We start from the raw sequence: 21,104 nt of genomic DNA on the forward strand, positions 1-21,104 counted from the left end.
CTTTTAGACATCTTAAAGTTAATGGGCCCCCATACCAAATCTGACACTTTTAAGCTTGTTTCTACACCCTTAAAAAAGACACAGCAACATGGGATTCCCAGACCAACCCAGGCAGCTGACAGTGTACTGGTATACTAAAAGACCGGAATCACATGAATAACATGCCATCCTGTCAGTGCTGCTGAAATAAAAGAATCCACCCCAAAAATATTTAGGTATTTAATAGTCAGTTGATATTCCCAAAATGTTAAACATGTCAACAAACAAGTTTTCAAAAATATTGGACTTTCATGATGACGTCTCTCCCCATCTCCTCCATCTTGACCTGCGCCAGTGTCTGCCAGGAGTCCACTTCCTGGTCTGTCCTGATTGGCTCCCTACCACTACAACCCTGCTGGGCGGAGCCTCCCTCTGTGGAGTGGATCCCAGAGTCTCCGCTGTCCTGGCGGATGTGCCTGCCGCTGTCCTGCTCCAGCTCTGAGGGGGGCGCTGTGAGGGGAGGAGGGAGGTGTATCTCCAGTAGCACCACCTCAGGACATATGGTCAGCTTATCACAGCACAGCTCTGCCTCTGAATCAGCAGTGAGGAGGCGGGGCATGTCGGAGCCGGGGGAGGAGTCACAGAGGTACTGGGGGGGAGAGGAAGAGAAAATGGTCGTCATTGCTTAATCCCAACCACTCTTAAACACACAGATACACCCACCAACCAAGAGGATGGACAGTACACCTGGATATTACTGTTATGCTGTTTACTGTTGAGTAAGCGTTTGTGGGGCGTACCTCCTGGATGTGTGCAGGCAGCTGGATAGAGGGGTAAAAGGTGTTTTTGAGGACTCTGTAGAACCTGAAGAAGGCGTAGGAGGGAAGCAACACGAGCAGGAAACACACCACCATGGAGACCAGGAAGTACAGGAAGATCTGCCCGTACGGGGTGTCACCTGAGGACAGTCACACTTTAGTGGACTTATTATGTAAATGATCCTGTAAAACACGCTCTCTGGCATCTCTACACACACACAATATACAGGTAGGTAATTTGTCAAGCAATTCAGAAACCAATCTCCAAGTCTTTAGTGTGAAGTGTTCATTCCTACCCTCTGTCTGCATGCACTGGGGTTCTGTGTAGCCGCTAGTCTTGTTGTAGTAGTCGTAGCGAGACTGGATTATGACACAGTACCACGTCCAGGCCTCCTGCTCAGGCAGCATCACCAGGTTGTTGCTAGAGTCCACCACTTTAGGCTTCAGACCCTGAACATCCAATAAGAACACGTTATAAATCAGACAGGGTTGGGATACGCTGCCCTGTCTTGCACTACCCCCAGCCGTTCCACTTACTTCACCCATTCCAGTAGCAGCACATGGGATTCTAGTGGTGAACTCATCATCAAGCCCTTTACAAGTTCAATCAGATGTGCTCGTCCTGAATGCATCACAAGAGTGGAACGGTTGGGGGTACACCAGGAAAGGTTTGGGATATAGAGATGATATAGAAATCATATCTATCTGCTCTGGTGTAACACAGGGACACAGCAGATGGGTTATTGATGTTTAAACTGGAAGAGTTCCAGAGAACATAGAACAACAACTTTGCATTTCATCTGAATATAGAACACTTCAAAACCTTCTAGAATACAGAGCACCAACCAGTTCCCTGCATTGAAAACCCCATTAGAACACACTTGTTTTCCTATCTTTAAGTTTCTTGTTTAGAGTGTTACAACATGTTGTAGCTTCTGGTGTTTTATAGCAGTCCCAGGGTTACTGAGGGGAGGCCCAGGTGATAGCAGTCCCAGGGTTACTGAGGGGAGGCCCAGGTGATAGCAGTCCCAGGGTTACTGAGGGGAGGCCCAGGAGTCTTTAGAGGCCATAGAAAAAGGCAGAAGGTTGTGCCAGTACCTGAGGGTCATCAGAGAGACTCCAGTACAGGATGCGGTAGTACAGGGAGATGACGTGTTTCTTCATGGAGCCCTGGGTGCTGGTCAGGGGATCAGAGATGGTCACATTCAGCTGGTTCCCCGCAGGAGCCAGCTCCACCCTGGGCGGTGGGCCCAACAAAGCTAGACAGGGGGAAGAACAGATAAGACCAAAATAAACTCACTAATAATCAATAGTTACCATACAGGCAACTCCAGAGTCCTGGGAATGATTATTGGTGAAGGACAGATTAACGGTCTCTGTGCTAGTTGTGTGTGAGGGTGGCTGTGCGTGTTGGCATGTGGCTGTGCGTGTTATATTTTCATTTTATTTAACCAGGTAAGACCCATTGAGGTTGAAAGCCTATTGTGCTAGGGCGACCTGGCAAGAAGGCAAAACAGGGAAATTGCAGCGTGTTCAGAAAATATTGGAGAAAAATACAAAAGACAAATGCTGTGTTCAAATACCCATACTAACATACTGTATACTACATATTTAAGGAGTATATACACTACATACTATTAGTTCATTTTATTATACTGTAAACTAAATGGTATTCTTTCAGTTGAGCGTACTAGTGCTTCACCCGTCTATCCCGGAAGTTGATGCTGACTTTGGGCGTGTTCGTAAATTCAATCTGGGAGTGCCAGAGCACGCTTTGGGCGGTCCTAAATTCAGAGTGCTGTCAGATTATCTGTTCATAAGCGTTCAGAGCGCACACTGGATGCTCTGGCTGAGGACTAGGGTTGATCCAAGTGTTCTGACCACAGCTTGGGTGCTTAGCTGCCGTTGTAACAGCCTAATGTTGGCTAGCTTGCTAGCTACATCCAGACACAAATTAGACACTTCACTCTGACCATTGTACTTGCCCTAGCAGAGCTGGTTAGGCTGGTTTCATGTTATCTAGAGTGTTGGTAACTGAAACTGTGCTGCTGGAAACAATTTAATCACGCTTTATTATTATTTTATTTTTTTAAGATCGCCAGAGCGAATTAACAATGTCCATTGAGACTACACCACTTAGCTAAGTTAGATAGCATATAGTTGATATACTGGCAAGTCCGATGTATTAGTAGCCAACTAATGTTAGGTAGCTAGCTAACATACCGGTACATACGGCTGTAATATGCTATGTGGTTCGTGAGGATAGCGTAGCTAACAAATTGTCAGCCAACATAACGTAACTTATTTGAAAAGTCATTACATTGCTCAACATTTGTCATAAATAGTTAAAGCAATGAATTTGTATCCGCTCTCATGGACTTCGGCTGCATATTTGCTGCAAATCTGAAAATGTTGTGAAGCCACACCCCATTTGAGGAATTGCATTATGGGCCCTAAAGTACGGAAATAGTGTCCTCTGCGTGTATACTTCGTACTTTGTCAAATTTAGGACAACATCCGTGAATTGTCATACTAACTATATCAGTAAAATGGGATAGAGACAGCTTGATCCCCTCTGTCGAAGGCGCTTGGACCTTCTTTTTTGATATTTTCAATGGTATTGTTAACAAACGCACCCCCATAAAGAAAATTAGAATTAAAAAAAGATTTAGCCCCTGGTGCGACCGTGATCTTGCAGAGTTACTCCACCTCAAGAATTGCATTTGGCGAAAGACTCGGCACATGCATACTCAGGCTGACTGACTATCGTTCAGGTAAATGAGAAATAAGTGCACTCAGGCTATCCGGAAGGCGAGGGTTAGTTACTTTAAGGAGCAGTTCTCTCTGTGGGTCTAACCCCAAGAAGTTCTGGAAAACGGTTAAAGACCTGGAGAATGAATCCGCCTCCTCACAGCTGCCCGTCCCTTAATGTTGATTATGTGGTTGTTACTGACAAGAACATGGCTGAGCTTTTTAAATCACCATTTCATTAAGTCAGGATTCCTATTTGACTCAGCCATGCCTCCTTGCCCGTCCAACATTTCCTCATCTCCCACCCCTTCTAATGCGACTATCCCCGATGCTTCTCCCTCTTTTTCCCCTGCCCCGCTACAAAGTTTCTCCCTGCAGGCAGTCACTAAGTCCGAGGCGCTAAAGGAATTCCTTAAACTTGACCCCAAAAAAACATTGAGTCAGATGGATTAGACCATGTCTTCTTAAAACATGTTCTTACCCCTATCATTACCAAGCCTGTATCTCCTTTCTGGGGGGGGGGGTTCCCCCATTGCGTTGATGGGAGCCACAGTTCATCCTTTATTTAAAAAGGGGGAGATCAAGCTGATTCTAACTGTTATAGGCCAATTTCTATTTTGCCCTGTTTCTCAAAGTCATGGAAAAACTTGTCAATAATCAACTGACTGGCTTTCTTGATGTCTATAGTATTCTCACAGGTATGCAATGTTTTCTGCTCAGGTTATTGATGCGTCACTGCAACCTTAAAAAGGTACTAAATGATGTCACCATTGCCCTTGATTCTAAGCAATATTGTGCTGCTACTTTTATTGACTTGGCCAAAGCTTTTGATACGGTAGACCATTCCATTCTTGTGAGCCGGCTAAGGAGGATTGGTGTCTCTGAGGGGTCTTTGGCCTGGTTTGCTAACTACCTCTCAAAGAGTGCAGTGTATAAAGTCAGAACATCTGCGGTCTCAGCCACTGACTGTCACCAAGGGAGTACACCAAGGCTCAATCCTAGGCCCCACGCTCTTCTCAATTTACATCAACAAAATAGTTCAGGCTGAAGGAAGCTCTCTCATCCATTTATATGCAGATGATAGTCTTATACTCAGCTGGCCCCTCCCCGGATTTTGTGTTAATGCTCTACAACAAAGCTTTCTTAGTGCCCAACAGGCTTTCTCTACCCTTAACCTTGTTTTGGAGGTGTTCAGAACAAAAAGGTAATGTGGTTTGTAAGAAGAATAAACCCTCAGAGGTAGTAATCACACCGGTGGGAAGAGGGGCAGAGCTTGAGGTAGTCACTTCATACAAGTACTTGGGAGTATGGCTAGACAGTGCACTGTCCTTCTCTCTGCACATATCAAAGCTGCAGGCTAAAGCTAAATCTAGACTTGGTTTCCTCTATCGTAATCACTCCTCTTTCACCCCAGCTGCCAAACTAACCCTGATTCAGATGACCATCCTACCCATGCTAGATCACGGAGACATAATTTATAGATCGGCAGGTAAGGGTGCTCGAGCGGCTAGATGTTCTTTACCATTCAGCCATCAGATTTGCCACCAATGCTCCTTATAGGACACATCACTGCACTCCTCTGTAAACTGGTCATCTCTGTTTACCCGTCACAAGACCTACTTGTTGATGCTTATTTATAAAACCCTCTTAGGCCTCACTCCCCCCCCTATCCGAGATATCTACTGCAGCCCTCATCCTCCACATACAACACCTGTTCTGCCAGTCACATTCTGTTAAAGGTCCCCAAAGCACACACATCCCTGGGTCACTCTTTTCAGTTCGCTGCAGCTAGTGACTGGAACGAGCTGCAACAAACAGTCAAACTGGACAGTTATCTTAAGCTCTTCATTCAAAGACTCAATCATGGGCACTCTTACTGACAGTTGTGGCTGTGGCTTTGTGTGATGTATTGTTGTCTCAACCTTCTTGCCATTTGTGCTGTTGTCTGTGCCCAATAATCTGTGTACCATGTTTTGTGTTGCTACCATGTTGTTTTTGTTTTGTTGCCACCATGCCGTGTTGTCATGTGTTGCTATGTTGTCATCTTAGGTCTCTCTTTATGTAGTGTTGTCCCTCTTGTCATGATGTGTGTTTTGTCCTATATTTATATTGTATTTATTTTTAATCCCAGGCCCCTGTCCCCGCAGGAGGCCTTTTGGTAGGCCGTCATTGTAAATAAGAATTTGTTCTTAACCGACTTCCCTGGTTAATAAAAGGTTAAATAAAAATCCATACTATGCCCAATAAGCATGTACATCAAAAATAGTATGTTTAGTATGAGTATTCGAACACAGCTTAAGTGTCACAAGTTACAGATACATTTGAAGATTAGAAACAACTGCAGCTATCACAAACAATGTCATCGATCAGCGTCTTAAAACAGGCAAAGACACTAACCCCCATAACTTTAATATCTTTGGAAGCATATTCCAGGATGAAGGCAGTATGTGATATTTATTGCTTTCCCCATCTCAGTTCTAGCCTTAAGAACAGACAAGGACAGCAGTGACTGTGAAAGAAGACTGTATTGAGTGACTGATCTGGTCAGTGACAAAACAGAGATACAAAAAGGTAGTTGTCCTATCAATACCTTGTTCACAAAAGTGTACCAGTGCTTTAGCCTCCTGGTGGAGAGACAGATACATTGCACCATGGGTAATTGATGTAGCATTTGTAATGAATCTTAAAGCATCATGATAAACTCTGGACTCAGTGTAAGGTACTTGTGGAGGTCTGCATATAGACAATATCACCATAAATTGAGGACTGATAAAGTGCTTTGAACAAGATCCTTTGACAGACATTGAAAAGCCAGATTTGTTCCTAAAATAGAAACCCAATTTCAACTTCAGTTTCTTCGTCAAGGTTATCAATGTGCCGTTTAAAAATGTTCTTCTAACTAATTCCCAAGATACTTATAGGAGGTGACCATATCAATTTGCTGGCCTTTCATAGTTAAAACTCTGAGTGACTCCATCTGTTTACTTTAAGAAAAGAAAAAGCACAAGCACAAGTTTCAATTTGAAAAGATGCCTCTGAATAACATCAAAAGCCAACTATAAGTCCTGAAAAGCAATCTCAATATTAGATGCGCAAGAATAAATCATTGTGTCATCAGCATACAGATGGAGATTTGCAGAGTCAACAGTCTTCCCTATATCATTTATATACAGTGTAAAAAGGATCGGACCTAAAGTTGAGCTCTGGGGAACTCCTTTCATAAGCCTTCAAAACTCAGATTCCATACCCTGCTGTGCTACACACTGTTCTGTCAGAAAGGTAGTTTTGGAACCAATACAATGCATCGACACTTAAACCAACTTTTATTTAGTCTATACAACGGTGTCAAAGGCCTTTGACAAGGCGATAAAAAGTGAGCATCTAGAAAACCACCAACAACCTTACTGCAGTAATTGTACTATACTGCCCTACCAAGCAAAAAGGAAGTAATTGCTCATTTGATCGAAAATAAGTTAGTCATTTTTGCTACATTAAATACATGCTTAATCATGTGGACAAGTATTCTGCCTCGATTTTGTGTTTTGGTGAAAATGGGGGTCATGTTAGCAGTAACTGCATACAGTTACTGTGAAACCAAGGTAAATGAATGCCCTTTTTCCTCAGTTCCACGCTATGAGCAGTTACTGCCTTTTTGCTTGGTAGGGCAGTATACTTGGCTCTAAAACCCGACTGGAATTGAGGTAAACTCATAACTCAGTTTTTTCCAAAACATTTGCATGTGCAGACAGTTTAGATATGGGACGATAGTCATCTCCACCCTTTTGTAAAGGCGTGACGTAGGCTGCTTTCCAGACTTTAGGAATGTTATTACTCGCCAATGAAAGATTTAATATATGAGTGAGAGGGTCAGCAATAATCTCTGCACCCATTATTTGAAAAATGAGGGTTAAATTAATCCGGGCCAGCCGCTTTCTTAAGAAAAATAGATTTGAGTGCCTTTACAACTTCTGAAAGCTCAAACACACCCGTGTGGCTGTGTGTGTGTGTGTGTGTGTGTGTGGCTGTGTGTGTGTGTGTGTGTGTGGCTGTGAGCGTGTTTCTGTTGGTGTGTGGCGGTGTTTAAATGTGACTGTTTGCAACTGTGTTTATTTTCTCCTCTAATTTAGTTTATTTTTCATCTGTGCCCAAGTCTGTGTGCCTTCTCCCATTCCTCTCTCACCGTTTTTATCAGGGCAGAACTCTATGCAGACCCAGTGTGAGTTGACTCCGTCTGCGCTGGCTCGGACTCGGAGCATGTACGTTCCTATGTAGGTCAGATTAGACCCTGTGAAATCACAGCGGGTGTGTGTGGTCCTGTCACACACAAGGCTCCAGTCCTTCTTCATCTTCATCTTGTACTTCCTGTTGGGGAGCGAGCGAGAGGGTCAGTGATGAGAGGCAGTCTTGGCCTAATACCAGATCATGACTCTCAGTGGTAAAATAAAACAGACAAGTCACTGTTTGGGTGTAGGAGGTGAAATACGGTATCATGTGTGACATGTAGGAGGGGGAGGTGAAATATGGTATCATACGTGACATGTAGGAGGGGGAGGTGAAATATGGTATCATACGTGACATGTAGGAGGGGGAGGTGAAATACGGTACAGTATGTGACATGTAGGAGGGGGAGGTGAAATATGGTATCATATGTGACATGTAGGAGGGGGAGGTGAAATATGGTATCATATGTGACATGTAGGAGGGGGAGGTGAAATATGGTATCATATGTGACATGTAGGAGGGGGAGGTGAAATATGGTATCATATGTGACATGTAGGCGGGGGAGGTGAAATATGGTATCATGTGTGACATGTAGGAGGGGGAGGTGAAATATGGTATCATGTGTGACATGTAGAAGGGGGAGGTGAAATATGGTATCATGTGTGACATGTAGAAGGGGGAGGTGAAATATGGTATCATGTGTGACATGTAGGAGGGGGAGGTGAAATATGGTATCATGTGTGACATGTAGGAGGGGGAGGTGAAATATGGTATCATATGTGACATGTAGGAAGGGGGGAGGTGAAATATGGTATCATATGTGACATGTAGGAGGGGGAGGTGAAATATGGTATCATATGTGACATGTAGGAGGGGTATGCGGGGGTGGTGTGCGTGCATCTGGTGACTTACGCCATGTACTCTACAGTGAAGGTAACAGCGTTGCCTGTGGTCGTCTGGTCCCAGTCCCATGTCAGTACGTACTGTGTGTTCAGGGTGAGCAGAGTCAGGTTCTGAGGTTGAGGCAGCTCTGCAAGCACTGGAACAGAGAGTAAGACAGGCAGACCGGGTCATTGAGAAGTTCTTCACTGTTTGGCACCGTGTTGATTACATGTTATATGATGGGAGATGGATATAATCAACTGATTTGGCAACAACATAAGTTAAAATAGCCTAAACATTTGCATACTTTAGGCTGTGTATTTCATCACTACTTCACAGCCAACCACCAATTCACATGTCCTGTGGACATGAAATATAAAAAATAAAAAAGAGGAATTTATCCAATATTTAAAATCTCTGAAGACCAAGAGACGCAAACACACCCCTGTGGTGAGAAAGAAACAATAGACTGGCAACAATGACATTGACCTCACTAGCTATCCAGCGCTTCTATTGGGCGATTCCACGCCATCGAGAAATATTTTCAGTATCTCAGAATGTTCTTGTAATTCTCACATAAGAACTGCATTGGGTGGAAGGATGTTAAACATGCTTTTTACCTTTGTAGCAATAATTTTTTTGAAAATCAGGATTAAAAATGGCCATTTAAGACCTCTTATAAGACCCTAATGATCTGTAAACCGTAACACGATAGACATCTTGGTGTCATTATAACTCCTTATAGTGTTCTCTCAAATATGGAGTATGTCTAGACTCTGAAATAACTTCCACATTAATTTATTCAACATTAAAAAATAATGTCCTACACTTTTTGATTTAGCTTATTTTTTGGCATATTGTTTGTAACAATATACACTTTTTCAAACATGTCAAATTTCCAGAGTGGGCTTTGGTACTTTTAATGATATGATCCACCTAGACATAGAAATTGACATTATACATTGCATTCGGAAAGTGTTCAGACCCCTTGACTTTCCCACATTTTGTTCACAGCCTTATTCTAAAATTGATAAAATAGATTTTCCCCCCGCAATCTACACACAATTATGACAAAACAAAAATAGTTTTGAAATGCATTAAAAATCCAAAACTGAAATATCACATTTACATAATGATTCAGACCATTTACTCAGTACTTTGTTGAAGGACCTTTGGAAGCGATAACAGCCCCGAGTCTTCTTGGGTATGACGCTACAAGTTTGGCACACCTGTATTTGGGGAGTTTCTCCCATTCTTCTCTGCAGATCCTCTCAAGCTCTGTCAGGATGGATGGGGAACGTCACTGCACAGGTATTTTCAAGTCTTTCCAGAGATGTTTGATCATGTTCAAGTCCGGCGTCTGGCTGGGCCACTGAAGGACATTCAGAGAGTTGTCCCGAAGCCACTCCTGCGTTGTTTTGGCTGTGTGCTTAGGGTCGTTGTCTTGTTGGAAGGTGAACCTTCGCCCCAGTCTGAGGTCCTGAGCGCTCTGGAGCAGGTTTTCATCAAGAATCTCTGTACATCTTTACCTTGATCCTGATTAGTCTCCCAGTCCACAGAGGAACTCTGCATTTCTGTCAGATTGACCATCAGGTTCTTGGTCACCTCCCTGACCAAGGCCCTTCTCCCCCCAATTTCTCAGTTCGGCCGGGCAGGGAGCCTACACAGCCAGGATGCCTGCTAAACCAAGTGTAACTATAACAAATCTAACATGTGTCAAATTATATCCAGCTCAGGGGCTCCAGCTACGCATTTGGTTTGCTAACTTGCTAGCTAAGTGGCTAGATGTCAAGATTAAGTTTATTGGTCACTGTAGAGACATTCAGTTCCCTCCTGGATCGAGATCCCTGTTGCCTAAATTGTTGTGGAAGAACTGCGCAGATGCAAAGTCTGGCAAGAGAATTTCAGTAAAATCTCCCATCGTTTATAAACATCTCCACATTTTCCAAAAAGTCTTAAATATTTGCTCCGAATTCAACGATATCTCCAGAAAGAAAGAAAGGGGCGTTAGCTATGACATGACACATTGACTCTGAAAATATATATTTTGGTTATTGAACTACAGTAAATAAAGTGGATTTACACCCAGTAACAGAGTTGCGGTAACGGAATTTAATCATGGGGTCCCTGGTCTGTACAACACAGAAACGCCTAATTATGAATGTTATTCTCTTCATGGTGATGTATCCTATGCAGGGCTCTACAGTGCGACCATTTTACACGCATATGCGACTAAATATTATGCTATGTGACCAGGATCCTTTTTTATTTAGGAGCACCAGTGCGCCTGGAACAATTAAGAATTCTAGCAATATTAGCGCAAATATTTTGCATTGTGCTCCTAAATTTCTTTGTGTGCGCCTACATTTTTCTCAACTTCAACACGCATGTGCTCCTTATAAAATACGTCAGCGACAACGTAGACCCAAGTAAATACACAAAAGGTATAAATATGCAAGATCCTCCTCTGTATACTTAGGTATTATTCTACACACTGGCTATTATTTTAAATGAACTCTGCATCCAAACAAGACCAAATTTGGTTGGTCCGGACCAAATCTGAACCAAGCATAGACATCTATGTTTCACAAGTTTGGCCATAACAGTACACCACAGTACAGTTCAGTAGAGTACAGTGTACTCAATTTGTGTGATCGACTGTGTACTGTACTGCTTTATTGTACTCTACTTCACTGTAGTCTACTGTCCAAACTTGTGAACCCAACAATGGTGTAACTACTATAAATTCCAATTGCAGAAATTCCGCTACGGAATTTCTCAGAAATTACATTAACAATTTGGTAATAGAATTGTTTTAATCACTTAATTCATAAAAAAAATTGATATCAGTAAAAACACTAACTGAAAGGTCTAATTGTACTTGTTTCTTTCATTATCCTTCCTCATGAATGAGAAATGTGAAAATACACACCACATGGCCAAAAGTATATGGACGCCTGCTTGTCAAACATCTCATTCCAAAATCATGGGCATTAATATGGAGTTGGTCCCCCGTTTGCTGCTATAACAGCCTCCACTCTTCTGGGAAGGCTTTCCATTAGATGTTGGAACATTGCTGCAGGGACTTTCTTCCATCCAGCCAGGAGAGCATTTGTGAGGTTGGGGACTGATGTTGGGCGATTAGGCCTGGCTCGTAGTCGGCATTCCAATTCATCCCAAAGGTGCTCAATAGGGTTGAGGTCAGGGCTCTGTGCAGGCCAGTCAAGTTCTTCCACACTGATCTCAACAAACAATTTCTAAATGGACCTCATTTTGTGCATGGGGGCATTATCATACCGAAACAAGAAAGGGCTTCCCCAAATTGTTGCCACAAAGTTTGAAGCACAGAATCGTCTAGAATGTCATTGTATCATTAAGATTTCCCTTCACTGGAACTAAAGGGGCCTAGCCCAAAACATGAAAAACTGCCCAACCCATTATTCTTGCTCCAAACGTTACAGTTGGCACTATGCAATCGGGCAAGTAGCACCCTCCTGGCAGTCGCCAAACCCATTTTGCAAATACATGCTTGAACGTGCCAATAAAATCTAGCTCGCGTGTTAGGCTCTGCCCACCTCCTTGCTTGTTCTGCCTACTCAGATTACATTTGCGCCCATTGGAAACGACAGACTGGTCTATTTTGGTTAATCCTTAGTACAAATTAATGTACAGGTTTTGTTTAAAGCGCAAATTCTCGAAAACAAAACAGCCAAATTCTCCATCTAAACGTGAATCGAGTAACAATTGCGGTACGGTTCTAGAAACAAATCCCTTTACTTGCATATCACATCAAAATAAATACTTACTGTACACTGTTTTAAAAGGTGAACACAGTTGCAGCCGACAGTATTTTCCCAGTGAATCCACATTTTCGGCGTCTGTCTGTTTAAACACAGGTGTTCAGAGACGCTGATGGCTAGCTAATTAGCACAGGTCATTTAGTCCGTCTGTTTTCCGCAAACACGCACTGTGTGGGAATCCAATCCTAACCCTGTGTAATGGCACCGGGAGTCAAGGACTAGCTGTGCGTTCGTCAATTCAACTGTGCCTATCCATTCCGACTCCAACTGTGCCTATCCATTCCGACTCCAACTGTGCCTATCCATTCCGACTCCAACTGTGCCTATCCATTCCGACTCCAACTGTGCCTATCTATTCCGCTCTCGTCTGAGTGTGCCGGAGTGCAGAGTAACTGTTGAATTTACAAACTCTCAACACCTGTTGAATATGACCGGTGTCAGTAAACCTCGGCAAAAAAACATTAAATTATTGCCAGCAGCACAGTCACCATCCCTCTAGATCACATGAACACAACCTAATCAGCTCTTCTAGGGCGAGAAAAATGGTCAAAGGGAGGTGTTCTCGTATTTATGTCTGAAAGTAGTTTTAGCCAGTTAGCTTGGGTGCTTGACTGCGGTTGATCAACCCTACTCCTCGACCAGAGCGTCCAGGGTGCGATCTGAATTTATGAACGGACAATCTGACAATGCTTTGAATTTATGATCCCGTGTGTCTCAGTTGGTAGAGCATGGTGTTTGCAACGCCAGGGTTGTGGTTTCGATTCCCACGTGGGGAACATTTCATACATTTTTTTCTTCTCCGTACGGGTCGTACGGAGAAGAAAAAAATGTATGAAATGTACGCATTCACTACTGTAAGTCGCTCTGGATAAGAGCGTCTGCTAAATGACTAAAATGTCAAATATAATTAACGGACAATGCTTTGCATTTCCGAACGTCCAGAGCACACTGGCACTCCAGAGTGAATTGGATGCGAAGACGTAACAATTGTATCCATATAAAATCGGGGCCAACATCTATATAGCTAATCCCAATTTCGTCCTAAAGTAGCTATCGGTTTAAGGCTAGGGTTAGAGTTACCACACCGCCGAGAGACTGGAAAACAGTTTATATCTCAAGGCCATCAGACTGTTACACAGACAGGCTGCTGCCTACATACAGACTTTAAATCAATGGCCACTTTAATAAATGGATCACTAGTCACTTTAATAATGTTTACATATCTTGCATTACTCATCTCATATGTATATACTGTATTTTATACCATCTATTGGATCTTGCCTATGCCGCTCTGTCATTGCTCATCCATATATTTATATAAATATATTCTTATTCCATTCCTTTACTTAGATGTGTGTATTAGGTAGTTCTTGTGGATTTGTTAGGTTACATATTAGATATTGCTGCACTGTCGGAACTAGAAGCACAAGCATTGCGCTACACTCGCAATTAACCATGCTAACCATGTGTATTTGCCTAGTTAAATAAAGATTTACAAATATATGTAAAAAAAAAAAAAAATCTAACTAAATTAGCTAGTTACTGTACTTACCACTGGTTATTGGGAGAGACCAAAGGAGAACGAGTGCAAAGCCCACGTTCATGATAAATAATGATTATTTAACAAGTAATCCAACGGTACGTTTTTCCCAAACTACCTTCACAGATCGTTCATCTTCCCACTCCCAGCTTTAGTTGCTGTGGCCAGGTGACTTGGTCCCGTTTCCAGGGACATCACTGTTTGAATGTTAAATGACGAGACAGAGGCATTGATGTGAGTAACCAGTCTAGTTCAGTATATTGCAATGCATCCGGGTATTTCAAGCACACCGGTAAAAACACTGGAGTTGCAGTAATTAACATTTACCAACAGATGGCATCAATGTGCCATTTTACACCCATAACATCTTCCCTTTTATAAAATAGGACAGGAGTGTCAATTCACTAACAAAACAAACCTAGTAATAATTTCCAACATGAACAGTTTTTTTTTTTTGGTTCAGGTAACAACTTAACACATTTTGATACTCTCTTCACTTTTATCTCTGTCTGTCAACAATCCCTAATGGGAAACCTACAGATTAAGTATTTTTGGTGGCTGGGATAGACGCCCACAGCGTGAAAAGACAGGGGGCTTGTCTGCGAGGACTGCGGGTTTCCGCACAGGCGTGTCACATGACTGTCTAAGGGGAGTATTGATGGGCGAGGGAGCGGCCGACCTGTGATCCCCTGGCTCTTCGCCCAGTTCCTCAGGCCCCATGTGACTTGCTGGGGTTCTGTCTTTTGTCATGCGACCCCTTTGACCATCAGGGTTCTGAGTAGGTGCTGGCTCAGCAATCCGAAGGTCAACCCTGTTACGACGGTACAGTGATCCATTCACTTCGACCAAGTAGGAGCGTGGTGCCACTTTCTGTACACAGGATCCGAGTCTTCAGAGGCCCGTCCGGTCCCCTGGTAGTGGCGTCATCCACACCGTTTCACCCACCCTGAGCTCAGGTAAGTCTTTTGCTGATTTGTCATAGATGAACTTGGAGACCTGTCTTCTGTGACGTAGCTTCACCAGCACGTCTGTCACCACACATGGCTCCAGGAGAGTGCTGGCTACTGGCAGAGCTGCTTTTAAGCGCCGTGCCATGAGGCGCTGGGCCGGGCTGCTATCCATGCCTTCTGTCGGGGTATTGCGCTACTGCAGGGTTGCTTTCCAGGCATCTTTGCCCTCTCTCTGAGCTTTTTTGCAGAGGTTCTTTGCGATTTTGACTGCGGACTCCGCCTTCTCATTAGCTTTTGGGTGTCGTGGTGATGAAGTGACGTGCTCAAATTCCCATTCTGCAGCAAATTTTCGGAACTCAACTCCGGAGAATTGGGGTCCATTGTCTTAAATTACCCTATCTGGCTGGCCATAGCGGGCAAACTGAGCCTTGCTGCGTTTGATCGTTGTCTCTGCTGAGAGGTCGGGGAGGAGGTCAATCTCCCAGAAGTCTGAGTAATGATCGACTACCAGCAGAAAGTCTTTGCCACTATGCTGGAAGAGATCTAGACTTACTATCTGCCAGGGGCGCATCGGTAGCTCGTGGGACATCATCGTCTCTCTCTGTTGCTCAATGGCATATTCATTGTAGATTGTGCATTTACTGACATAGTCTTTGATTTCACTCTGCATTCCTGGCCAATACAGTGTGTCACGTGCTTGTCTGTAACAGGCCTCACCTCCTATGTGACTTGAGTGCACGCGCGCCAACATCTCAAGGCGCAGAGACCGGGGAATAACGACTCTCTGACCCTTGAATATTACTCCGTTTTGAACACTGAGCTCCTCTTTGACTGGCCAATAATCTCTGACAGCTAAAGCAGTTTCTTCCTTGCAGTCGGGCCAGCCCATGAGAATGACAGACCTCAATGCCTGGAGTTGCTCGTCCCTGTCTGTGTGCTGTCTGATTTGTATAAGGCGCTGGTCCGTGACATTGAGGTAGTCAGCCTGGTTGATGTGTTCAACATCCAATTGCTCTGTTTGTAAGCTGCACACTGTGTGTCGTTCATGCATGGCGCGTGTGTGAGTGCCTGATGCAGTAGCCCTGCTGAGCGTGTCACTCACATACATCTCTGGCTTATACACCACCTTGAGGTTGTAGTTTTGTAGGGCCAATAGCATGCTCTGCAGTCATTTCGGGGCATTCAGGAGAGGCTTGCTGAATATAGTGACAAAGCTGTCAATGGACTCCCCGTCCTCCTGTTTGCAACAACCGAAAATATAACGCTCGTAGATAACGTTCTTTGCTGGCTTAAAGTAATGTTCAAGAGCATCAAGAATAGCTGTAGCGTTACCTTGCTGAGCTGCTGTTAGGTTCAGGTTGTGTTTGTATACGTGTCGGCATTCAGTTCTCATTATAGTCCTCAAAGTGGCAGCCACTACCTCATCGTCCTTTTCCCGAAGTCCCGACAGACTGTCAACGAATACAGCAAATACCTTCTGTTTTTATTAGTGAGTTCAAGTTTAAGTTCTTACTCAGCACTGTCAACACTTTTTAATTCAACACCAGAACTGCAGCTGTAATGAATGAGTAGGAAAGTGTATCGAAAGGCTTTCGTTATTATTAGCTAGGCAATTTTTTGATATGGAGTAATTTCACTTAATCAATCAATCACATACATCATCAGATGTCACAAAGTGCTATATAGAAACCCAGCCTAAAACCCCAAACAGCAAACAGTCCAGATGTGGAAGCACAGTGGCTGGGAAAAACTCACTAGAAAGGCAGGAACCTAGAGAGGAACCAGGCTCTGAGGGGTGGCCAGTCCTCTTCTGGCTGTGCTGGGTGGAGATTATAAGAGTACACGGCCATTAAGGCCAGATTGTTCTTCAAGATCTACAAACGTTCATAGATGACCAGCACTGACCTGTGCCCCCGCACATCGACTCTGTACCGGTACCCCCTGTATATAGCCTCGCTATTGTTATTTTACTGCTGCTCTTTAATTATTTGTTACTTTTATTTCTTAATTTTTTTTGTGTTTTTCTTAACTGCATTGTTGGTTAAGGGCTTGTAAGTAAGCATTTCACTGTAAGGTATTTGGCGCATTTGATTTGAGCAGGGGCAAATAATCACAGTGGTTGTAGAGTAGAGGATGCAACAGGTCAGTACCTTGGGGGTAAATGTCAGTTGGCTTTTCATAGCCGAGCATTCAGAGGACGAGACAGCAAGTGCAATTTAAATGTATGCTTTCTCTGTTCATAGGAGGAACAACATGAATTTCTGCATGAGGCAGAAATAATGCAGTGGAAAGTTGAGAGGGCAGCCCATCTGCTGCCCTCTCCCTCTGCTGAGACTGACCATCAGATGCAGGCCCAGTAAAATAAAAATAAAAAGCTAATTATTTAAATGTATGCTCACTTAGCTGTGCCTCTCAAGTAGTACAACAACTGATCTATTACCGGTGTGATCATATAGCTTACCTCAAATGATAAAATATTTAAAAAAATGAAATGTTATTTAATGGCCTGAACAACAATTGAATTAAAGCCAATCTGAGGTAATAATGTATTGGGCCTCTAGCCTACTGCACAAAACTCATTGCTACAGAACTGTTTTTAATAGGTTAGTGTTGCGTAAACTTAATTTAAAAAAAAAGTCATGTTAAAAAAAAACTGAGCGGTAGATCTCGGCTTGCATTTTGACTGAGAAAGTGATCTTGACCCAGAAAAGCTTGGTGACCACTGGTCTACAACATAGCTCCAGGTATAAGAGCAGGTATGTTAAGTAGACTAGGCCTACTTATTATAGCCAGGGTTGGATGAGGACCACTTAGTACCCACAAGACAGGTCAGAAGTTACCTTGGCTTTAAGGGGAGGGCAATATCTGCACTTGCAACGTCATCGTATGTGAAGACTGATTGTTCTGTGTGTGTTAGCATTAATAGCTATTAACACCTGAAATGTCTATTTGTAAATATGTTGCATGATGTATCTGATCAATTCCGAATGTATCTAATAATAATATTAGCTCTAGTTCAGGAGAGAGGAGGGCCGTGGAGAGAAAGATCTACAGTATGTTAAAGGGAAGGTTAACCCATTTTGAATGTTATATTGTTTTTTGTGCATCTCTGAGTGATGTTCTATCGATTCTCTGTGTCATTTCATGTTTTCATGTGTACCTGAGTTATTGGCATTCAAGCAGGCAGATATGCGGCCGGTATGACGTAGCACTGTCTTAAAGCCACTCTCATTACACTGGAAGTTAATTGGAATACGACTAGCATAGATGTCAGATTTTAATTCTGGACGATATTATAACTCGGGAGGATGTCTTCTTTTGAATGAGCCAATGATCATATTTTTGGCGATATTTCTACCCAGAGAAAAGTGTAATTTTAACAGAGGGTCTAGCACATTTATCCTATTTGTCTGCCTCTTCAGTCCAGGTTGCATTTCATGGTGCTGTTGCCAGAGATGTTACAACACTGTATATAGCCATAATATGACATTTTAAATGTCTCTATTCCATTGGAACTTTTGTGAGTTTAATGTTTACTGTTTATTTTTTGTTTTTTAATATAATTTTGTTTTATCTATTTCACTTGCTTTGGAAATGTAAACATGTTTCCTATGCCAATAAAGCCCTTTGAATTGAATTGATATTAGAGAAAGGAGATAGCAATCCCATTGGACAAGGAATGGAGGAACGTACAGTATAACGGCCCACCCAGCAGACTGTCGACCAATCGCGTTCATGTTGTCATGCCGTGTCAAGCGGTTGCTAATGTCAACAGCGTGAGTCGAGAAACGTGCCTATTTTCCTCAAAAGTACGTAATATCACGATCTCCAAAGCTATACAAAATTACAGATATCAAGTTAATTATCTCACATCTCGGAAAATATTTGTATTGTTGTTCTTTCTTGTTGACGAAATTCATGCTAATTTTGGGTTTTTGAGCTATAGCGCCCAATTTACTCCCATTCCCTCCGTGAAGGAGCGCTCTCCTACCAGCAATGGCCGTTATTCCAATGAGTTTCCCATCTCATCAAAAGTATCTCTGCTGTTGCTAATGTCAGACTCCACTCTGGGACGCACAGAGATCTGCAGGTTGAACATGGTGAGATTGTAGACTCCTAAATTGATAGTGCGGTTTGTTTTATGCGATTTTACAGCTAACTATCTACTTCACATGCTGATATTGTTTTTGGTATTATTGTTTGTACCAAGCCAGCCAGGCCATAGAGAGAGCATTGCATTGTGGATTTTGTAGTCGACCTGAGCTTTAACGGATTTCCACAACGATTTTCACGTTGCTAGATTACCAACCTATTTATAATGCCTAAATTAAACATTGGTTCACACATTTTTTTGTTCTTTAACACGGTAAATTATAGAAATGGGTGGTTTTGGATTTTTACTTTAAGGACAATTTCACCAATCTGAAACGGTGGCAGCATCTCACACTATGCAATTCGATGTCTGCTTGCAATTCAAAGCACACTGCACAGCATGGCCTGATAGTTGCCTTCACACTGTGCGATTTCACAAGCTAATTCTTTACACTCGAGCCTCTTCCCCTTCTATCCTTCCTTCTGTGTGTACGATGGCTGTAAATACATTGAGAGAAGATAAAGGCCTTTCTCCTAACGTTGTTCACCCTGTTATGCTGTGAAGGCAAGGGAGCCTTGTCCACCAAATACAGCGTGCGGATGACAAGCTTTTTGAGACCTCCTTTTTTGACAGGAGTTTTTTAAATGTATTAATGAAAGCCATATGGTGCCGACTAGTGGACATTTAGTGTACTCTTCCGGCATAAATATCACAGTCTTCCTAAGGTAGGCTGAAGTGGATCTAGGGTTTCCTGGATGATGGTGTTGATGTAACCCATGGCCAGCCAATGAAAGCACTTCTTGGCTACCGATGTGAGTACTACGGGTCTGTAGCCATTTAGGCAGGTTACCTTCACTTTCTTGGGCACAGGGACTATGGTGGCCTGCTTGAAACATGTAGGTATTAAACACTCAGTCAGGGAGAGGTTGAAAATGTCAGTGAAGACACTTGCCAGTTGGTCCGTGCATGCTTTGAGTACACGTCCTGGTAATCTGTCTGGCCCCGCGGCTTTGTGAATGTTGACCTGTTTAAAGGTCTTGCTCACATCGGCTACGGAGAGCGTGATCACAGTCGTCCGGAACAGCTGGTGCTCTCATGCCTGCTTCAGTGTTGCTTGCCTTGAAGTGAGCATAAAAGGCATTTAGCTCATCTGGTAGGCTCGCGTCACTGGGCGGCTGGGTTTCCCTTTGTAGTCCGTAATGATTACATATCATTTTGAAAGTATTCAGACAAATATAATTATGTTTTTTACATCATGAAATTGTAAAGTAGATATTACCTCTATCTAGTTCTCAAGAGGCCAGGCTAAGTTGCTAACTTGAATGTGAGAGCCATTATCAAAAGTTACATTAGGTTTACAAGTACTTTGGGGTTATATTATCGATGTTCACAGACGGCATTAGTACTACTGGCTAATGCTAATGTGCAAACGTCAAGGGCATCATTGGTCAAGCTATACAATACAGTATTCTGTACTTATTCACAAGTTTAAGGTCAACATACTTTTTAGTGTTTATGCGATCATCGTAGTAGTACTTCTTTACTTGCTTTTTGCTATACTGTAGGAAACATTTAATCTAACTGTTACATATTCAGGAAAAAGTAGTCATTTTGAAGTGTGTATTATACCTTTTTTTGTAATCCATGCAAAAAGAGATTCCTTTTATCTGTAAAATAAATGTAATATTTGTTAACGCCAAGGGTGCGATGAATAATACAAACATTTTGTAATGAATCTTAAAGACAATTTTTTTAATCCTTCATTTTTTTAATGTAATAAAATATTTTTCGGATACCATCTGAACATTTGTTTTATCGTTTGTTATACACACAGTTTAAGAAACTATTCAGTACAACATTAGAAGTTTCATGTTCCTGACAGATATGTACACTGTATCCTTCAAACCAAAGAAACACAACTAATACAGCATACACTTCAAATATTCACAAATATGACATCAAAATGGACAGCAAATAAATACACTGAGTGTACAAAACATTAGGAACACCTTCCTAATATAGAGTTGCACCCCTCAGAACAGCCTCAATTTTTCAGGGCATGGACTATAA

At 42.6% G+C, this 21,104-nt stretch overlaps 2 protein-coding genes across 5 annotated transcripts in view; one reads left to right on the forward strand and one right to left on the reverse strand.

The window, feature by feature from the left end:
* Positions 1 to 206: 206 nt before the first annotated feature.
* LOC106586842 (interferon alpha/beta receptor 1a) lies at positions 207 to 14,272 on the reverse strand. Of its 3 annotated transcripts, none has more exons than XM_014174554.2 (7): positions 14,004 to 14,272; positions 8,682 to 8,808; positions 7,729 to 7,910; positions 1,896 to 2,056; positions 1,094 to 1,247; positions 780 to 937; positions 207 to 628 (listed from the first exon to the last, which is right to left on the reverse strand). In XM_014174554.2, exons 1-7 carry the CDS (start codon positions 14,053 to 14,055, stop codon positions 272 to 274), a joined length of 1,191 nt encoding a protein of 396 aa, XP_014030029.2. In that variant the 5' UTR covers positions 14,056 to 14,272; the 3' UTR covers positions 207 to 271. The 3 variants fall into 3 exon arrangements, with proteins under 3 accessions (XP_014030029.2, XP_045563242.1, XP_045563241.1); XM_045707286.1 differs by having other exon boundaries at positions 14,110 to 14,229; XM_045707285.1 differs by lacking the exon at positions 14,004 to 14,272 and adding an exon at positions 12,458 to 13,014.
* Positions 14,273 to 14,657: 385 nt separating this feature from the next.
* The window catches only part of LOC106586873 (interferon alpha/beta receptor 1a), a 36,762-nt gene continuing 30,315 nt past the window's right edge, over positions 14,658 to 21,104 (forward strand). The window contains exon 1 of one of the 2 annotated variants that reach the window (XM_045707233.1): positions 14,658 to 14,947. The gene's annotated coding sequence lies outside the window, so the exon portion shown is untranslated. Of the gene's footprint in view, positions 14,948 to 18,933; positions 19,042 to 21,104 lie in introns of those variants that run through there. The other variant, XM_045707234.1, reaches the window with a different exon arrangement.

The sequence above is a fragment of the Salmo salar genome, chromosome ssa25, assembly GCF_905237065.1.
Source record: "Salmo salar chromosome ssa25, Ssal_v3.1, whole genome shotgun sequence".
NCBI classification, from domain to species: Eukaryota; Metazoa; Chordata; class Actinopteri; order Salmoniformes; family Salmonidae; genus Salmo; species Salmo salar.